The sequence below is a fragment of the Candida theae genome (assembly GCF_024610275.1).
Source record: "Candida theae strain CBS 12239 chromosome Unknown scaffold45, whole genome shotgun sequence".
In the NCBI taxonomy this organism is placed as follows: Eukaryota; Fungi; Ascomycota; class Pichiomycetes; order Serinales; family Debaryomycetaceae; genus Lodderomyces; species Lodderomyces theae.
In genome coordinates, this window is record NW_026261383.1 from 25,715 (window position 1) to 44,074 (window position 18,360).

General features: G+C 40.3%; 6 protein-coding genes across 6 annotated transcripts; 2 read left to right on the forward strand and 4 right to left on the reverse strand. All coding sequences in view use genetic code 12, as the record gives it.

Annotated features, from left to right (window-relative positions):
- Positions 1–40: 40 nt before the first annotated feature.
- On the reverse strand, positions 41–3,517 carry SIZ1 (SUMO ligase; the record flags this gene model as incomplete). The annotated part of the gene is made up of 1 exon (XM_051750572.1): positions 41–3,517. One exon carries the CDS (start codon positions 3,515–3,517, stop codon positions 41–43), a length of 3,477 nt encoding a protein of 1,158 aa, XP_051610113.1.
- Positions 3,518–3,783: 266 nt separating this feature from the next.
- VPS17 (retromer subunit) lies at positions 3,784–5,322 on the reverse strand (the record flags this gene model as incomplete). The annotated part of the gene is made up of 1 exon (XM_051750573.1): positions 3,784–5,322. The coding sequence occupies one exon, from the start codon at positions 5,320–5,322 to the stop codon at positions 3,784–3,786; it is 1,539 nt and encodes a 512-aa protein (XP_051610114.1).
- A 150-nt stretch (positions 5,323–5,472) lies between these two features.
- On the reverse strand, positions 5,473–7,215 carry KGF57_001376 (uncharacterized protein; the record flags this gene model as incomplete). The annotated part of the gene is made up of 1 exon (XM_051750574.1): positions 5,473–7,215. The coding sequence occupies one exon, from the start codon at positions 7,213–7,215 to the stop codon at positions 5,473–5,475; it is 1,743 nt and encodes a 580-aa protein (XP_051610115.1).
- Positions 7,216–7,838: 623 nt separating this feature from the next.
- KGF57_001377 (arginine--tRNA ligase) lies at positions 7,839–9,707 on the forward strand (the record flags this gene model as incomplete). The annotated part of the gene is made up of 1 exon (XM_051750575.1): positions 7,839–9,707. One exon carries the CDS (start codon positions 7,839–7,841, stop codon positions 9,705–9,707), a length of 1,869 nt encoding a protein of 622 aa, XP_051610116.1.
- A 364-nt stretch (positions 9,708–10,071) lies between these two features.
- SOD2 (superoxide dismutase) lies at positions 10,072–10,867 on the forward strand (the record flags this gene model as incomplete). Its single annotated transcript, XM_051750576.1, has 2 exons — positions 10,072–10,242; positions 10,349–10,867. The coding sequence occupies 2 exons, from the start codon at positions 10,072–10,074 to the stop codon at positions 10,865–10,867; spliced, it is 690 nt and encodes a 229-aa protein (XP_051610117.1).
- A 361-nt stretch (positions 10,868–11,228) lies between these two features.
- KGF57_001379 (uncharacterized protein) lies at positions 11,229–13,190 on the reverse strand (the record flags this gene model as incomplete). The annotated part of the gene is made up of 1 exon (XM_051750577.1): positions 11,229–13,190. One exon carries the CDS (start codon positions 13,188–13,190, stop codon positions 11,229–11,231), a length of 1,962 nt encoding a protein of 653 aa, XP_051610118.1.
- Between the last annotated feature and the right edge of the window lie 5,170 nt (positions 13,191–18,360).

Consider the following 18,360-nt stretch of genomic DNA (forward strand, 5'->3'; position numbering starts at 1 on the left):
ATATGTTGAAAAAAGAAGCAATCGTATCGAGGCGGCCAAACTAATCACTAACAAACACATCAATAACTTTTCGCCTTTCTTTCTCTCTAGAGTTCGCATTGTGCTCCAACATAGCGTTTCTCCGCTCGGGATTCGAAGCATACTTAAGCTTGATATCTTCAAGTGTGCGCTTTGTATCCGTCTCAAACAGCGCCATTAACTGTTCTAATTGTGTAAATGCAGCCTTCTCTATCGACGCTTCCAAAGCTAGCTTTTCAGTGGAAGCAATATCACCTACTGGCTGCAGTCGCATCTGCCGAGTTATATGTTTCTCAAGTTCTGCCTCACCTGGTGAAAACAAATGTCCTCGCTGCTGGACCGAAGTATGAATATTCGTTTCATTCTGTAAGTCCTTGTTTGCTTGCATTTGCTCTTCTTGCGTTGTTGTTGTTGTTGTTGTTGTTGTTGTTGTTGGTAGATTACTGTTTTCGGCATCTGAAATAAATACATCCTCGTCGTCCTCAACAAATAAATAATCAACATCAGACTCCTTGTGAGTTTCAGAACCGTGCAATTGCTCCGTTGACTCTCTGGAAGTGCCATCTTGGTTGGCTGAACCGTGAACTTCTTCAAGCACTGACAATGCGGTTTCTTTTCCTTGTGAAGGGTCCGTCCTTTTCCCTTTCCCTTTCCCTTTCCCCTTCCCCATTGCTGGTTGTTTGGAACTGGGTGGTGGTCTTTTGTTGCGAATAAAGAGAGAAGAATATTGCTTTTGAAGTTTATCATGCGCGGACCGAGATTGACTCCGTGAGGAAGACCTAAGGCCAATGGGTTGTCTAGCACTTGATTTCGCTTGATCATGAAGAGAACCATCTTCCAAATTGACATGCGTGCTTGAGTCTCCACCGTTCACGTTAGCGGGTTTAGAAATAGCTATATCATTGTGTTTGAGTTTCTGAGACCTTTTATTTGGAATGTCTCTCAACTTTGGATTGTTTGATACAATGTCACCCACGGAAGATTTACCCAAATTCTTGGAACTGGCTCTAGCATTTTGCGTCGATAAAAGTGCAACTGTACAGCCTGAAGCTCTACTTTTCGTTTTGCTTGATTCTGCAAGTGGGTAGTCCGCTTTTTGCTCAGTCACAGGTAGACTTTCCTTTGAAACTGCTGCTGCTGTGGCTTTAGGATCACTATTTGGGCTGACACTGCCGTAAGCAAGCAAGCCTGCGGCTAAAGGAAAGCGGTCTATGTCATCCAAGGAATCAATGGGTTGAGAGCTATTCTGAGTCTTGTGGCAATCAGTGGCTCTGTCCGCCGATTTTGCGTTGCAAACTTTACGATGAGATCCTTGCTCTAGCTTTATATGCTGCGTGCTTCTCTGATCTCGGGTCAACATATCAACAGCAACACTGTTCAGAGTGCTTTCTCGCTGCTGTTGTTGATGCTGCCTCTGCTGCTGCTGCTGTTGTTGTTGTGGTTGCAGCATCTTAATGGCAATTTGCTGTTGGGCGTAACGTCGTGCCCCACCTTCAAGACTTTCCGTGGCTGCACCAGGAGTTGATTGTCTCGCATTCCGTGGAGCAATTATGGCGGAACGGAATTGCTCCTCAATTTCTCCCAAAGATGCGGGCCCTGCAAACGGAGATTTGGTCAAAGGGTTACGAATTGGGTGCGCTTGAGGGGTTGTATTCTGTGTTCCCTCGTTGTGCGCTGGCTGCTGCCGAGAGTCTACTGGCCCATGTTGGGTTACCTCGTTCAAGGCATCAATTGTTGCATTTTGACACTCTCGTTGCTGTTCACGAAGCTGTTGCTCGTGTAGCCGAAAGTCCCGGGTCCGCTGGCACAGCATCTGGTGTCTTTGAAATTTTATCAGGACGTGGTCATCACGAGGACTCGTCTGGGCAGAATCTAAACCACAAGTAACCAAAGAAGAGTTTGTCGAAGGACTTGTGAGGTCCTGTCTTGCACGTTTAGGAACAACTTCACCTACGCTTGCGATTTCTTTAGAATAAACATGTCCCTGATTCTCGACAGATGTTTCGCCAAATGGTTCCTTTAGAGTCTCTAAATTAATACCAGGCTGTACCTTAGGTTGACCGTTGGTTGGAAGCGAGTCTTCACGTCTCATAGGATCGGTTACCGCTAGAAGCTCTTGAACCTTGCGGTTGGTGATGTCGTTGCGGTTGGTGCTGTCGTTGTTGTCGTACTGATCGCTGTCGTCGCTTGAAAGTACAATTTCTTCAAGAAAAGCACCCTCCCTAATGCCAGACTCAAGCTTTACTTTAATCTGGGGTTCTTCCACTATCTTTTGGGATTTGTGCTTCTTTGATTTCACCCTTGCTCTTGGATACACAGATTCAATTACCGGAGCCCATTGTCCATCATTTGTAATCCTTGCGTAGTCTACATCCATGCTCACATTATTGAGGATATCTTCAAAATACTCACAAATTGCCAAATCCGAAACTTCAAGGCTATTGCCACAATGTGGGCATTCCCATGTCGGGTTCAGCTGTTGTTGAATCATGAAAAAATTTAAATCAAAACATTCAAGATGATCGCACTCCATAGTCTTTATAGGAGTCTGTATTCTTGTGAATGTGTAGGGATCTTTTAATGTTAGCATGATATCTTTGATTTCAATACCCTCCAAGTGCAGGTCGTCTGCGTTCTTTTTGATCAAGTCCATTGTACCTCTCTTTGAGATTTTTGGGTGTTCCTTGATCTCCTCTATCACTTCTTCAATAGGTATCAATATCACAAAGTATAAGTAAACATAGTATGTATCTGTATCGTCCTCATATGTCATGCGAATCTTGTTTAATTTCGGCGGCCCAAGTACAAAATCGGTGACATCAACAGGCTTTGCTGTGCCAGGTTTATGCCTGATACCCTCATAGTTGTTGAGCATTTTTTCGTCATTCACATAAAGTTCATGGGGTATGGGCCACTCGATTTCCACGTCATGAGATACAAGCCCTTCTTCCATCTTTCTCCCGCAGAGTAAATATATCTTCATGTTGGAGTCCTCTCGTCTCAACAACTTGTGTTCGATCTCATCAAAGACAAAATTGATTTCAAGCACGCCTTTTCTCTTGCATGGCCTACATACTTGTGGTGAAATGTGTAGCTTTCGAACTAGTCTGAAGAAGGGGTTGTCAATGAAGTTGATCTTGTGATCTCTGACCGGATTTGAATCTCGTGAGTGCATTGCGGGGGGAAAAGAAGATGGTGTCCCGGGCCTGGATCGATCTCTGCTTCGATAATAGTTGTATACGTCATTGTAGGTGGGTATGCTTCCGTTATTCTTGATTAATTCAATCAAATTTCTTATAGCAGCAAGTCGTGCTGCCTCATCGACATTCCACTTGTCCTCAAAGAACAAAGCTACTTTTCCAAGAAGGACATCTCTTGTACCAGCGTTTGGAAGTACAAGCAGGCGCACTAAACTTCTCAATTGAGAAACCTTCAAGGTCTTTATCTCTCGTATCGTATCATTGAGTTCCTTCTGGGAGAAGCTGAGGGGAATAGGCATTTCAATCTCACATAAGGTTGTGTAGTTTTACTCGCTATGACCACAGAGGTTGTCGTTGGTTTGGTGTTTGCAAGAATCAACCTGCTTTGTGTGTGTGTGTGTGTGTCTATTTCTATGCTAAGATGGTGAGGGTGTTTTCTATAGAAAGTTTTCTGTTTATGTTTGTAGAGAGCTGATTTTAGAATTTTTTCCTGTTTTGGCACAAAATCCGAAATTTTTCAAAATTGTAACTCTCCCTATATATTATACGTACCACACAGCTACAACTAAAAAGTAGCCACTCCCAACAAACTGGCAGCATTTTTTGCGTCTACAGAGTTTGCTTGCAAAGAAGAGATTTGAGATTTGGTCCGCTGTTTTGTCTCCTCTTCCTTTTCTAGTGACCTAAACGTTCGTGACGACCATGAATCTCCTGAAGGTGCTTGAGACTGTAATAGATTGTGTTTAATACTAGCCAAGTTGTCACGGTTGAGACGAGACAACCCTCCCCTTTCGTCAACGCTTCTAACGTCCAACCTAATGGCTTCCAATTTCTTCAATATTTTTCGATGGTAATCTATTTTGTGTAAAGAGTAAGCCTTCAATAAGCTTTTGAACTTTTTTTCGACAAAATCGACAACTTCATCCTTTTCAAACAACATTTCGCCCGATATTCTTTTAACTTGTAAATTTAGCAGCTCTTGCACTTTGGAAGCATATTCTAAGGATCGCAAAGCTTCATCCACTTTTATGGGGTCCAATGAAGCTTTGTTTTTCATTTTGTTGGCGTGGATGTGTTTTGAATTGGTTTGTGCCTCAGCCTGGAGCAACTCACGCATAATTAAATACCGATTTGTAAGTGCCTCTTTTATTTCATAAAAATCATTGACAAAGTATTGGATTCCGTCGCCCAAGATACCCATTTCGCCTATAGATTCCACAAGCAAAAGATCGGACTGAGCTTGAACAACCTTTCCTAGTTTCTCCCACATATTTTTCATTCCAGGATGGGTCGTTTCAAATTGCGACAATACAGTCAATTTGTTTGACATGTCGTAAACGTGTATTGATAGCTGCTTTTCACTTTTAGAAACTTTGTCGAGCAGTCGATGCAACCTCTGGCATAACAAATAGGCATTCTTTATAGTTGGTCTAAACTCCGCCAATTCTTGGAATGGATCGTACGGAACTGGTAATTGTTTCAAAGTCTTTCTCATCAACCCGCTTGCAACTGAAGACTTTCTATTACTGTTTATGACACTGTATCCGAAATCATTCTCAACAAAGAATACAAACTCTTCGTCTCGAATAAGGATCGGATTCGATGTAATTCGGTTAAACCATTCTTGCCAAACAAACATCAACTGCTTCTTTTCATCCTCGCCGCCTGTGGGGTATGACGTAGTCGAGCTTGGTATCACTGGCACAAATACTTCCAAGTTTGACACTGCCAAGTATTTATTGAACTTGACTACCTCATTGAAGGTACGGCGGACATCATCGTACTCCCTCTGTCTAAATTTAGGAAGTCCATGCACACGAACAGACAATCGTAAAATTGGATTTTCAGGCTTATTTCTCTCAATGGAAACGAGCTTGATATTTAGACTGTACTTGCTGGTAAATCTTTCTGGTATCAATTTTCGTAAATCAGTTTTCGATATTAGGTCTTGGTCGGCCCCATTGGCTTCCCCAACAGGTTCAACATTCTCACTATTGTGTTCCTGCGCCTGCGTTTCTTCTGCTAGAGACTCAAACCGATCTCTCGGTTCTTCATCTGGTCTGGCAAATGGGTTGTTATCTTCAAAGTCGTCGACGTAATCCATTTAATGCTGATTGTAAGAGGGGAAGTTGTGGCGCTGGATGAACCGCTTTTATCAAAACCAGTGTGTCGGAGACTTGCCTCTGTTTTATTTTTTTTTATATTTTTCTCCTTTGTTAACAACGACATTAAAAGTCTCGTTAATATGCAGTACCTATAAATCTATTAAATCAGTATCGGAATCTAACTTATCCTTTCCATTTGCATCTTCATCACTAACCTCCTCCGAAGAGGAATCGCTGGCATCAACAACATGCTCATTTTTGCTTTCCTTTTCTTCAATTTGGCTGTGTAGAAATGCATTGTCTCTTGCGAAAAACGACGACAAACTAGGGGGAAGTTCAAGTTCACTTCGTTGTAAAGTGTTCTCATCAGCATACACCAAGAAGATATACTTATCATTTGGCTCATCGCGCAAGAAACCTCTAACCTCGTTGAAAGAACACTGAGTCGCTCTAAAATCTGTGACAATTCCATTAGATGTATCCGCGAGGTACAAAACCCAATCGTCGTCCCCTGTACTGGCCATTGGTCTATACGCATACTGTGTATGCGAGAGTACAGCACCAACCAAGTGGTACTTTGGCGGTATGTCCCATTCATCATCATTTCTGAGCTCTTCTATAATGTTTTCTTGGTTAGACGTATCGAGCTTGGCGTAATCTATGTTGATTGCTTTTAGAGCTTCATTTAATTGACTAGACTCATTTTTTATAGAATCAGACAACTTTTGAAGATCCTCGCATGCCTCTGTTTCACCAACTTTCTCGACATATTCTTTTGTTTTATCTAGGAAGCTTCGGATTTTCTTTCCTTCAAATGAACTCAACGCCATAATTCGTGACGTAATAGTGGCTCTTTTCTGCGAAGACAGGAGTCTTTTCCTGTCCATTTTCTCTATCAAGGGCTTGTACTTTGCTGTAAAAAGAGCAGGGTAGAATGACTCCTCGACATTGATAGATGGCACTTGGCTTCCTGTTTCACTGGGGGAAATTTGAATAGCTAAAACAGGTGCAAGGTCCTTGATGGCGTAGGCATCGGGAGAGCGCAACAATTTACTCAACGACTCCACCAACGTCGACTCTCGGCACTCGCTGTCAATCATGACAGTTTTGAAAAGTTTCAATTCGCGCTCGTGACTTGTTGCATGCGAGCTAAGAAGATCAAAGTCTTGGTCCAAAACTGATTTCACGTGTTTCTCCAAGTCGCTAGAAGCAGTATACACTAGGTCGTCCCAATCTTCAAACTCATGAGCCTTGAATGACTCAGACACTCTGTTGTAAAACCATTCGGAACTGATGAATGAGCGCTCACTATGTGCGGAAAAGAATCCAATGAGTCGTTGGATTGCAGCAATAAATGACTCACTCCTACTTGGGTCCAACCCAGTCGCCTCTTCTTCTTGTTCTGGGGTGAACCAATTCTCATCAAATGGTTGATCCACATCTTTACTCAATAGCAATTTGTTGAATGAGGGAATCTGGCAAAGTAGCACATATAACGGAACCACAAATCTTCCTGGAGAATTAGTCCATTTGGCAACAACTGCAGGGATGGTATCCTTTGTTCTCAAAAATGCCTCAGGATTTTTAAAAAGTTGAGATTCAGCCACCTCAAGTTGCTCAGACTCCGACCCCCAGCCACTACTATATGCATACTCCTGTGACTCCAGTAGTGGAAACAGTGGAATTTCATGAGGATTGGAGATGGCAACAGTGCCACTGTGACTATTGTAATCTTCATCAAACATTTGCGTTTCAGTAGGGTGTTTTTCTTCTGAATCACCAAACAAGTATCCAATTGCCTGCTCTAAGTCGTTATTAGCCTTCTGTAATGCGGATTCTGCTTGGTCACGGGTGAACCCCATTTCCACAAGCTGTTTAATTTGGGAATCCATAGTGGATGGGGTATGAAAGTACAAGTTAGCAAAGCTCACACTTTTCCTTTGAGAAACGAGAAACAGTGCACAAAATTACTCTGCAGAGGAGAACATGACAAAAGAAGAATTGTTGAAATCAAAGAGATAATTGGAAACATCACATTAGGTTGAAAGCATGCTTTTTCCTAAGTGGTTCGTGACTACCCACGGTATGACTTACTTGCTGGGGTAGATGGAAACCAGTGAGAAACAGGGGGGGTGGACGTTGATAAATACATTGCTCCAACAACGAGGAACAACATTAGAGATCCAACCATATGCCTCTCCAAAAAATAAAGCCACACATTAATCCAGTCACCAATTAGCTATTGCTTCTCCGTAACTTACACACTACCGTTCAAGCAATCGCTTATCTCCTTATCAGTGTTACTTTTGCTACGAAAATGACATACTGAATAGAAAAACGAAAAAAAAAAGAAAACAAGAAAAAAAAAGAAACAAAAAAAACTGAGACAAAATTTTCAAGAATTTCCCATCACTCTCTCTCTCTCTCATTGATGCAAATTTTGAGATTACTTGGTAAATCGACATACTTTAATCCCATTCCAAGAATCTTGACGCGTATTACACTCAGAAGATCTATGTCCGCCAACGCCATCACTCAAGAATTATCCAAGCTCGGCTTGAACCAACCGGAGCCAGCAAAGGATACTTACCCAGAATACAATGTCGTTGATGTGTTTAGAAATTACATTGGTGATGAGTTGAACCGTATCTCTGGAATTGATAAAGATATCATTGTTCAAGCATTGGATACTCCAAAATTACTTGATCAAGGTGATCTCATTGTCCCAATCCCTAAATTGAGATTAAAAGGTATCAATCCATCGGAAAAATCCAAAGAATGGGCCGAAAAATTCAACAAGGGTAAATTTATCAGCAATCTTGTGCCACAAGGGGTTTTCCTCCAATTCTTCTTCAACAAGTCTGTCCTTTTTGACTTGGTCATTTCTGATGTTTTGAAAAGAAAGACTGATTATGGATACTTGCCCTTGGGAGTTGGTAAGAAAGTGATTGTTGAGTTTTCTTCACCAAATATTGCCAAACCTTTCCATGCTGGTCACTTGAGATCAACTATTATTGGCGGGTTTGTATCTAACTTGTACGAAAAGATTGGTTGGGACGTTACTAGAATCAATTACTTGGGAGACTGGGGTAAACAATTTGGTTTATTGGCTGTTGGATTTGAAAGATATGGGTCTGAGGAGAAGTTAGCCAAGGACCCAATTAATCACTTGTTTGAAGTTTATGTCAAGATCAACAATGATGTCAGAAATGAAACTAACGAGGCTACTGGAGAAGCTCAAGAAGGCACTATTGACGCTTCTGAGCAGGACGAGAAAAAGATTCAATCTTCAACCAATGAAGAAGCAAGAGCATTTTTCAGAAGAATGGAAGATGGAGATGAGGCTGCGTTGAAAGTTTGGGCAAGGTTTAGAGATTTTTCAATTGAAAAATACGTCGATACTTATGCTCGTCTTAATATTGTTTATGATAACTATTCTGGAGAGTCACAAGTTCCACAAGAATTGATGAAGGAGGCCACTAAATTGTTTGAGGAGAAAGGGTTGGTTCATGTTGATCGTGGAGCAAAATTGATTGACTTGAGCAAATTCAATAAGAAGTTGGGTAAAGCTTTGGTTGAAAAATCCGATGGTACATCGCTTTACTTAACTAGAGATGTAGGTGAAGCTATCAAGCGTTACGATACCTACAAGTTTGATAAAATGATTTATGTTGTCGCATCGCAGCAAGATTTGCACTGTGCTCAATTTTTTGAGATTTTGAAACAAATGGGATTTGAATGGGCCCAAAATTTGGAACACATAAACTTTGGTATGGTTCAAGGGATGTCAACTCGTAAAGGTAACGTTGTGTTTTTGGATAACATTCTTCAAGAAACTAAAGAAAAGATGCACGAGGTTATGAAAAAGAATGAAGACAAGTACAAACAAATTGAAGATCCAGAGAAGATTGCTGATTTGGTTGGTATCTCGGCAGTTATGATTCAGGATTTCCAATCCAAGCGTATCCTAAACTACGAATTCAAATGGGATCGTATGACTTCTTTTGAAGGTGACACTGGTCCGTACTTGCAATATGCACACTCACGTTTGTGCTCAATGCAAAGAAAGAATGACATTACTGAAAAGGAATTGGAGTCTGCCAACTTTGACTTGTTAGTGGAACCATGTGCTGCTTCTTTGGTTAGAACATTGGCCCAATATCCAGATACTATTAGAAAAGCAGTGAAGAATATGGAACCATCAACTATTGTTACATATTTGTTCTCCTTATCGCACATTGTATCGCAGTGTTATGATATTTTGTGGGTTTCGGGACAAGAAAGAGATGTGGCTGTGGCGAGATTGGCCTTGTATGCCGCTACTAAGCAAGTTATTTACAACGGTATGACTTTGTTGGGTCTTACGCCTGTTGAAAGAATGTAGAGAGATGGAGTCAATAGATGAACGAATACCTTCTTTATTTCAAGCGTCACTGAATCTTCTGTACATGAGGATCATTCAAGTCGGTGAGCAAAGTACTGGTTAATACTTTAATAGAAAAGTGTGTAATACTAAACAGAGTCTGCAATGCAAGGTTACGTAATTCCATCGCAATTCAAAATATTGTACAAAAACCTCTGCATTTGCCAATCATATATATTTATATAACAGAATTCGCACATGGGGCGGGAAGAACTAGCAGCAAATAAAAATAAAAAAAATAAATAAATCAAAAAGACCCCTACTTTTTTCTTCAAGTTAACAAAGTGTTTTATTCATCAATTGAATCTACTTATTCCGCATAACAATGTTCAAATACACCTCACGTACATTATTGAAAGCTACTTCATCTGCAGTTAAACCAGCTGCTGCTTCCATTGGTGCCACCAGAACCAAATATTCTTTGCCCGAATTGGATTATAAATTAGACGCTTTAGAACCATACATCAGTGGACAAATCAATGATCTTCACTATAACGTATGTATTCTTTCAGACAAGAAGATAAAAACAAAAAAGAAACAAAGGAATTCGAGTATGACTTGGCTACTGGGAACGTTTTGTACTAACAAAAATAACTATCTAGAAACACCACAAGACTTATGTCGACAACTTGAACAAATCAATTGAAAGTGCAGTTGAAGCCAAGTCCAAGGGTGAAGTTAAGAAACTCGTTGCTTTGCAAAAAGCCATCAACTTCAACGGTGGTGGTTACGTCAACCATTGCTTGTGGTGGAAAAATTTGGCTCCTCAAAGTGCAGGTGGCGGTCAAGTTCCAAGCGAAGACTCTGCCTTGGGTAAGCAAATTTCTCAACAATTTGGATCAGTCGATAAGTTGATTGAGGTCACCAATGCCAAGTTGGCTGGTATCCAGGGTTCAGGATGGGCTTTTATCGTCAAGAATAAGGAGAATGGTGGTCAAATTGAAGTCATCACCACTGCCAATCAAGACACCGTTACTGACCCAAACTTGATTCCATTGGTTGCCATTGATGCATGGGAACACGCCTACTACTTGCAATACCAAAATGTCAAGGCTGAATACTTCAAGGCTTTGTGGAACGTTGTCAATTGGAAGGAAGCTGAAAGAAGATTCGAATTTTAAGTAGGTGTGTAGTGTGATACATTGAAATACATTCAAAGACAATCTAAGTATTGGTATGGAAGTGTAGAGATGCGTAAAAGAATAGACAAGCAGTCCGCTATCCAACGGGTTACACGAATCTAAACTGTCCTAGCCACAGTTTTCGTTCTTTTCATCGATCCGTTTCTCGGTTCCGAAAATCTCGTCTGCAAAATGAAATGTGTCACTTTATGCTCCTTACACATAAATAACGTCAAGAAAAGAGAATGCTATATCAAAGAGAGTTCCAGAATTGAAAAGTATATATTAACAGTTGAAACGAATAATAAATAAAACTTTTTGTGAAAGAAAGCAGACATTGTCAATGACAAGCCACTTTTACTTAAACGTTGAAATTCGAAAACAGGGCATGCAACTCGTCACCTTGTGGGATTTCGGTGTAGTAACTACTTGAAGCACGCTTAAGTGCAGGTATCAATTTATCCCATCTCAATATCCTCACCTCTTTGTCAAACCCTCTTGGTTTACGTATATCGTATGCCATTATTCTTTTCGCTAGCTCCAGACGATAATCTTGGTTTGTGGGTTGTGAGTTGGAATCCATGTCGAATGAAGGGTATGATGACGTGGCGGCGGTGGCGGCAGTGGCGGCGGCAGCAGCAGCAGCAGCAATGTTGCTGTTCGAAGACACGCTGCTCTCCCTTCTCGCTGAGATGGAATTCGAGCCCATTGAGGAAGTACCAGATGATACAGAGGACGACTCACTCATTCTTGAACTGATTGACTTCTTGGACCAAAATGGCACCAAGTTGGATCTGACTCTACCTCTTTCTCTTCTTCGCTCACCGGCATCGGCAAAAGCACTGCCAATCAACAACTCAACAATTTCAATCACCTCAACTGAAGTTATGTAATACTGATAATTGCGACCGGTTTCCGGGTCAGTATTGACAAATCGCTTGTTTCGCAATCCTTGCAATTTCAGTGGACTAGGACCCGCTTCATCATCGGATGATTGTGATTCGTACTCGTCATTTGATCTAACATCACACTCCAAACACGACACTTCAACAACATCGATGTTGGGTGGTGGTGGTAAAGTGATTGGGTTTTCGTTAGCACTACCAACGATGCTAAAATTAAGGGTCAATTGGGGCCCATTCTGAATACGTTCAATACGTATGATACGACGACGATCGTCCTTCTCCAGAGCAGACCATTTGGGACAACATACGTCTTCAACGGAAGCACCAACCAAATTCAATTCCACCGGTAAGAAAATTGAGCTGCTTTTGAGTGCTTCTTTGGGTGGGCGTGTGCTGCTACCACCAGCAGAAACCCCGCGTACTATACGATACCTCTTTTTATCCAGTGAAGGGTGTTGATGTATGGCGGATGTTGTGAGTACTGGGGATCTGGCCTCCTTTTTCGCTGGTGGGCCGCGACGCTGTCTTTGAGTAGGTGACTTTTTGATTGGTTGCTTTTCCGGAACTTGCTGACGCGTAGTGGTAACGGATCCTGGTGAGCTTGCAAGCAGGAGTTGGTCACTTGACACGGCTGACAAGGGAGGTTGATTGCCAAATGATGAGGTGTTGTTGTTCACGCCATCAAAGTAGACTGATGGTGAATGCATGCCACCCCCGACGAAGAATTGAGCTTGTGGCGAAGATGAAATAGGAAGTGACGGTGGTTGATTAAACATTGAGGTTGTGAATGGCCCTTGTGGAGGGTATTGGGTATTGTTGTCCAAGCTGGATGCATTAGTGGGGTAGTTTAAGTTGTACGTTGAAGAATGTCCATTATCCAAATGTTGAGTGAAAGATTGAATCGATGAGGAGACGGATGATGATAATGGGTAGTGGTACTGTGATGAAGATTGGTAGGACAAGTTCTCAATAGACTGCTCTGTTATGGCATTTTGTGGTTGATACAAGTTTGAATTGTTATTAATATTATTATTGTTGTTGTTGTTGTTGTTGTTGTTGTTGTTACTGACGGCCGACACCGGAGTCACAGCGCCTAAATCGACATTGATTGACTGTGAGTATATATTGTTGGCATAACTTGAAATATCCTGAACGCCGTTGGTGTCTGAAGTTGTCACATAACCAGCTGTAGGTGTTAGTTCGTCGTTAAACAAATCAGGCTGACTTTCATCTAGCAAGTAGTTTGTAGCAGTTGTAGCGTAATTTGGTGGGAACCCTTGCGTAGAAGACGACGCGTCATTGACGGCTTCATCCACTGTATATACAGGATTGGAACTGTTTGTTGCATCGGAGTATTCATTAGGATCTAGCATATCAAAGCGCGTATATGGGAGTAGTGGTGAACTCGCAATGAACATAGGATTGGAATCTGATATTGTGAGAAGTTGAGGTGCTAGTTGAAGTAAGATCCTTCTCGATATATATATATATATATATATGTATATGTATACAACGAGGAAGGATTAGTATGTTGGGGTGTTTTCGTGAATTGGGTAATCACGTTGGTGTATTATGCCCCTTTCTATGTTGAGATGGCGGTGGACGTGAAGTAGCTGTAGTGAAATGTACAATTAGCTAGAAGTTCAAAGGGTAACGATGTGTCGTGCTTTATATCCTATAGAACCAAGGCTATGTTGGATGAGAGGGTTTTGGTTTTTGAATGACCCTTCTCTTCTATAGTGCTGTTGAACTGAAGTTGGCAATTGAAAAATTCATGACAAAATCTACGGAGGAAACAATGGTCTCTATATATATGTATATATACAGATGTCGATCTGTGGAAAAGAGCTATACAGGACAAGGGCAGATTCACAATCAACGTACAAATACAAAAACCCATAAATTTAAAAATTAAAAAAAAAAAAATATGTATATGTATAATAAAATAAAAAAAAAATTTTACACTACGTAGGTTAAAGACTTAAAATCCGGTACACAAACCACGAACAATATACATACTTAACGTATGCCTTAATGAAGAAAAGGAAAAGTCTATAGTGTTCGTACAAATCTAACAACCAACAGCAAGCAATCTCAACTACAACTGTAGTCCAAAAGTGCAGTATAGCAAAGCAGTGCCTATCTATCTGTGTATTACTATTGCTAATATTGTTTTTATACCTTGCTATTGTAGTTCATTATTATTTTTATTCCTACTACAGTATAGTAGCAGATATTATATTTCCACTATTGTCATCAAGCAGTATAGCCCCTGATGCAGATACAGTAGGAGATTGAGTAATAGAAGTATGTGAGTGAACAAAATATACTGTCACACAAACTGCACAGTAAAAGTGTATTACCTATTATATGTAATTACCTAGTTTTGTGTATGCGTGCACTTGTACACAATTATTTTCAATTAATTTTTTTTTTATCAAGTTTTTTTTTTTGTGTAGCAACAGGGGGAAATTTGTTTCCTTTTTTTTTTTAATTTTAATTTTGATATTGTTCACGTACGGCTCTTTTCTTTTCCTTCACCCATTTCTTTTTTCTTCTTTATTTTTTTTTTTTGCTTTGTTTTCTATATGTTCTTACGATGACGACATCAGCCTCAGTCTACAATATTCCGTTACTGACATCTACTCATAATCACATTGTATAGGACGAAGTTTCGGAAAGATACATTATCCGTGTAATTGATCACTCGATCCTTGTTTTCGTTTCTATTTTGAAGTCTGAGACATCACAAGCCACACTGTTGCTATGTTGTGGCGAGGAACTGAAAAAAAAAAAAAACTTTTGAGAAAGAGGTGACTTCTACACTTCCGTGCCTTTCGTGATTCTTCCATGTATGGCTAGTTAGTCTCTCGGAATACGCTAACTTTAGGTGATCGTTTAAACTTTACTGTTTGCTTTTTAAACTTTCGTAATCGGATCAAGATCAAGAGCCCATCACCGAAAGTTTCTTTTTTTTTTTTTATTCGAATAAACTGCAAAAATTGAGAAAGCAAAAAGAAAAAAACAAAAAGAAACGAGATATAAACCAATGAATTATAATTTATCGGAGTTCTTACCCAAAGAGGAGAACATGGCTGCTTTTACAAAAACTCTTTTCTGTTTCCTCATAAACGTCACTGGCAACAGCGGATATGTGACAATGTACTGAAAGAAGGGGAGGGGAGTGGAGAGTTTGTGGCGTTTCTCCTTTGGGACTACACTTGAAGGCGATTTAAGGTTTTACGCTTTTCGTTTTATCTTTGTGGTTGGTAAAGAACATTTTTAGGTTGAGGAATTCACCGTTTCGGTTGCTAAAACGGAACGCTTTCGTAATTCCTCCCCCCCCCGTCTCTCTTTCTTCCTCGATTGATGAAATGGACCGCGGGGTGTTGCAGATCCATCGTGTTGCATTTTTCCGGGTTACAATCACAATCCAGGGTTTGACACCAATATGACTGTACTTATTGTCGTACGAGCGTATATACCCCTCACCAACAAATATACTATGATCTAACTCGCCTAACGAGTGAGAGTGCTTTGGATACCAGATAAAGCACAAACAGATGCTGAAAAAACAGTCTATATCATCCACGCCGAAAGCGGAAAAGCCTGGAAGAATGCTATCGTTTGTTGCATGTGATTATCGGTAGTCCCCTCGAACTGAAGACCGAGTAGGGCACATTTCCGTGACTCTAAAACTCTGTAATTTGGTGTATTCGTTTGTTTTCGATGATGTTGTCCTTAGGTACAGCCACTTCGAAAGGATGAAAGAGTGACCGCACAAAAAAACAAAATGCACAAAATGGCTATTGTATGCAACATAAAGGTTTATGCCAGTTACTTTTTCGTTTGTGTGAATACTCGATGATCTTGTCAGTGCATATACGTGTAACCATAGGAGAGTTTAGACCACGCATAAGAGGGGATGCGTTGTGTGTCTTGAACGACAAAAATAAAATAAAATAAAAATATTTCAGTAGTTTATCCGAACTGCATCATCCTGGAGAAAGTAGTTGCTCGTTACTTTTCCGTAGGAATAGTAAAGGAACATCTTGAAACACCATCTGCTTATGAAGAGTATAGGAAGGGAAATGGTCGGTATGAAGCGAATCTCTTCGAAAATAGTGGTTCAGAACGTTCGGCTTCTAAAGCGAATATGTGTAGGGTGATACATACTCTCACGAGATAAAGTTAGAACTGGATTAGGCTGAAAAATAGCACGGGTGACAGTTTCGGAACTACTTTCCTCTTTTCCTCCTTTCATGTAGTTCTTCCGTCTCGTAAACCTCTCTGTAATGGTTTTGTAACCTAAAGAAGGAAAGTTTATAAAAATAAGGTGAAAAGATAATAATATTTTTTTGTGGAAGAGAAAAAAGAAATGTGACCTGGCCCTGGCGCAGCTCAAACAAGGCAGTAAGCCTCGGATGCATACAATCGTAATAAATCCTGAAAGGATCTTATCACCAACGCAGCCCACACTTTAAGTCAATCGTTGGACGTAACTCAAGTTCGGACCCTTGAAAGCCCTTCAACACAATATTCGGTTGGTATCCACATCGTGTCAGTTGGATCCAAATGCAGATGTCACAATTTGCAGGATGGTACGTCATACAGTGGACACAGGAGGGGCACACAGAAGTACCGAGGAGAGAGAGGGGCAAAATAGCAAACGTAAAATTAGTCAGCAACAATAGCAAAGTGGAGTAACTTCGCAGGTACACTGTATTTAGTAAAGTTGACGGGGAAATGTGTGGGACGCGAGATGTGCTATATTTGTACGGCGTTTTAACAAATTGGTTCTTTTTTTTTTATTATTATTTTTTTCTCTTCTCTCTTCTTTTTCTTTATCTTGATCAATTTATTGATTTTCCAGTAATATTTTTTTATTTTTCTTTTCTTTTTATTTTTCTTTTTTTTTTGCTATGCTTCTTTTTTTTTTTTTACGTCTGTTGCTATTTCCTCTATTCGTAATTTATCAAATGCACAGTGGGTTGAAGAAAATCACTTTTATTTTTTGTTGTTTTTGCTTTTGCAAGAGTGTATATTACGAGGCGGGACAGGGCTCATAACACACTGTCGGATTATCCTTGTTGCCGAATATTATTCCCAAGAAAAGCAATCAATTGAAATCAAAAACATGTCGCACAATTTATCAAGATAATCCTATCAACTGTATTTTTGTTTATTTTTTATAACTTAAACTCTCGATCTCATCGAGTCATAATCAAGACAGCGCTTATCTGGCGGATATACATGTGTTTATTGTTGAATTTAATTGAGACGGATTTAATCGTGTCTTTTTCTCCCAAAACAAGAAAAAATAAAAAATTAAATAAACAATAAAAGGTGACCTCACCTTTCTCTTCCCCCTATTGTTCTCTTTTTTGGAGAAGGAAGAGAAAGGAAAAAAAAAAAAAAAACAAAGAAAGAAAGATAATAAAAATAATAAATGAGAGTAAATCATTTTTCCCATAGGACAAAACTTAGAGTTTGCCAAGTTTTGTGTAATGTCAGCTTCATTTTGGCTTGCTTGGGAGAGATGGAAAGGTGGAGAAACAGGTCAACTAGCCAATCGAGCATGCTGCCAACAGTGGATCATGACTTTAGGGCTGGTCAGCCTCCTGGCAAAGCACTATTATCACAGCATCCCTGATAACAGATCAACTGCAAAGAAAATCGTTAAATCACATAATAAATTGTTTGCGGAAAAAAAAGAAATCCTAAAAATTTCGATCTAGATGTGAAGAAAGGGGGAGTGTAGAGGTGATGCAATTGCAAAAGATGATGATCCACCCCATGTGGGCACGTTTGTTTTTTTTTTTTTTTCTTTCAAAAACAGAAAAGACAGATAAATTGGATTGTTGTTGTTGTTGCAATCTAAACAATAGACGATCTCTAACCTTTTAAGAACGCAACCAAGTTGCAATGTGACGTTGCCCTAGCACGGAGATTCTGTTAGAAACCTTACCGGTGAACAATGTCAAGGTCAGAATCCCGTGATGTTCCTTATTTTTTTCTTCTGATAAGAGCAAAAACCCAGTAAGAGTTTTTCCTTCTTTTGTGAGTCTTTGTCGCTTCTGGTACCCTTGGCTTTGTAGATGAGTGCCCCTCCCCCTCCCCCCACCTCTACGTGACCTATTGCTGAGCCACAGTCACACGGATGTGCAAATCAAGGTACGTCAGTAGACAAGACAGTATTCTTTATTGTTCTCCCTGGTTTCTATTTTGCTTTCTATTGTCCTCCTTGAACCACTAGGAAAAGACTTTAACCGGAAAAAAAAAATGAACAGACATTGAATACATTAGTAAGCGTACGCGCAACTCGGGAAAAAGATGCTCAAGTGGAGAGCACCAAGGTGAGGTTTAGAGGGTGTGTAAGGGCCCAAGAGGCAGCCTTGATGGGTCATGTCTGGCAATGTCCGCCCACGCCCTCAGTGTAAGAGGTACAAGGCACGCCCTAGAATAATAGATTGCCTGCACAAAAGTAAACCGAGTTAACTACTGTTGCTCAATGTGTATAGCGACGCCTTCAAAAATTAGTCGATCGGAAATAACATCTAAAACGTTTCACCTGAACCACTGTGCAGG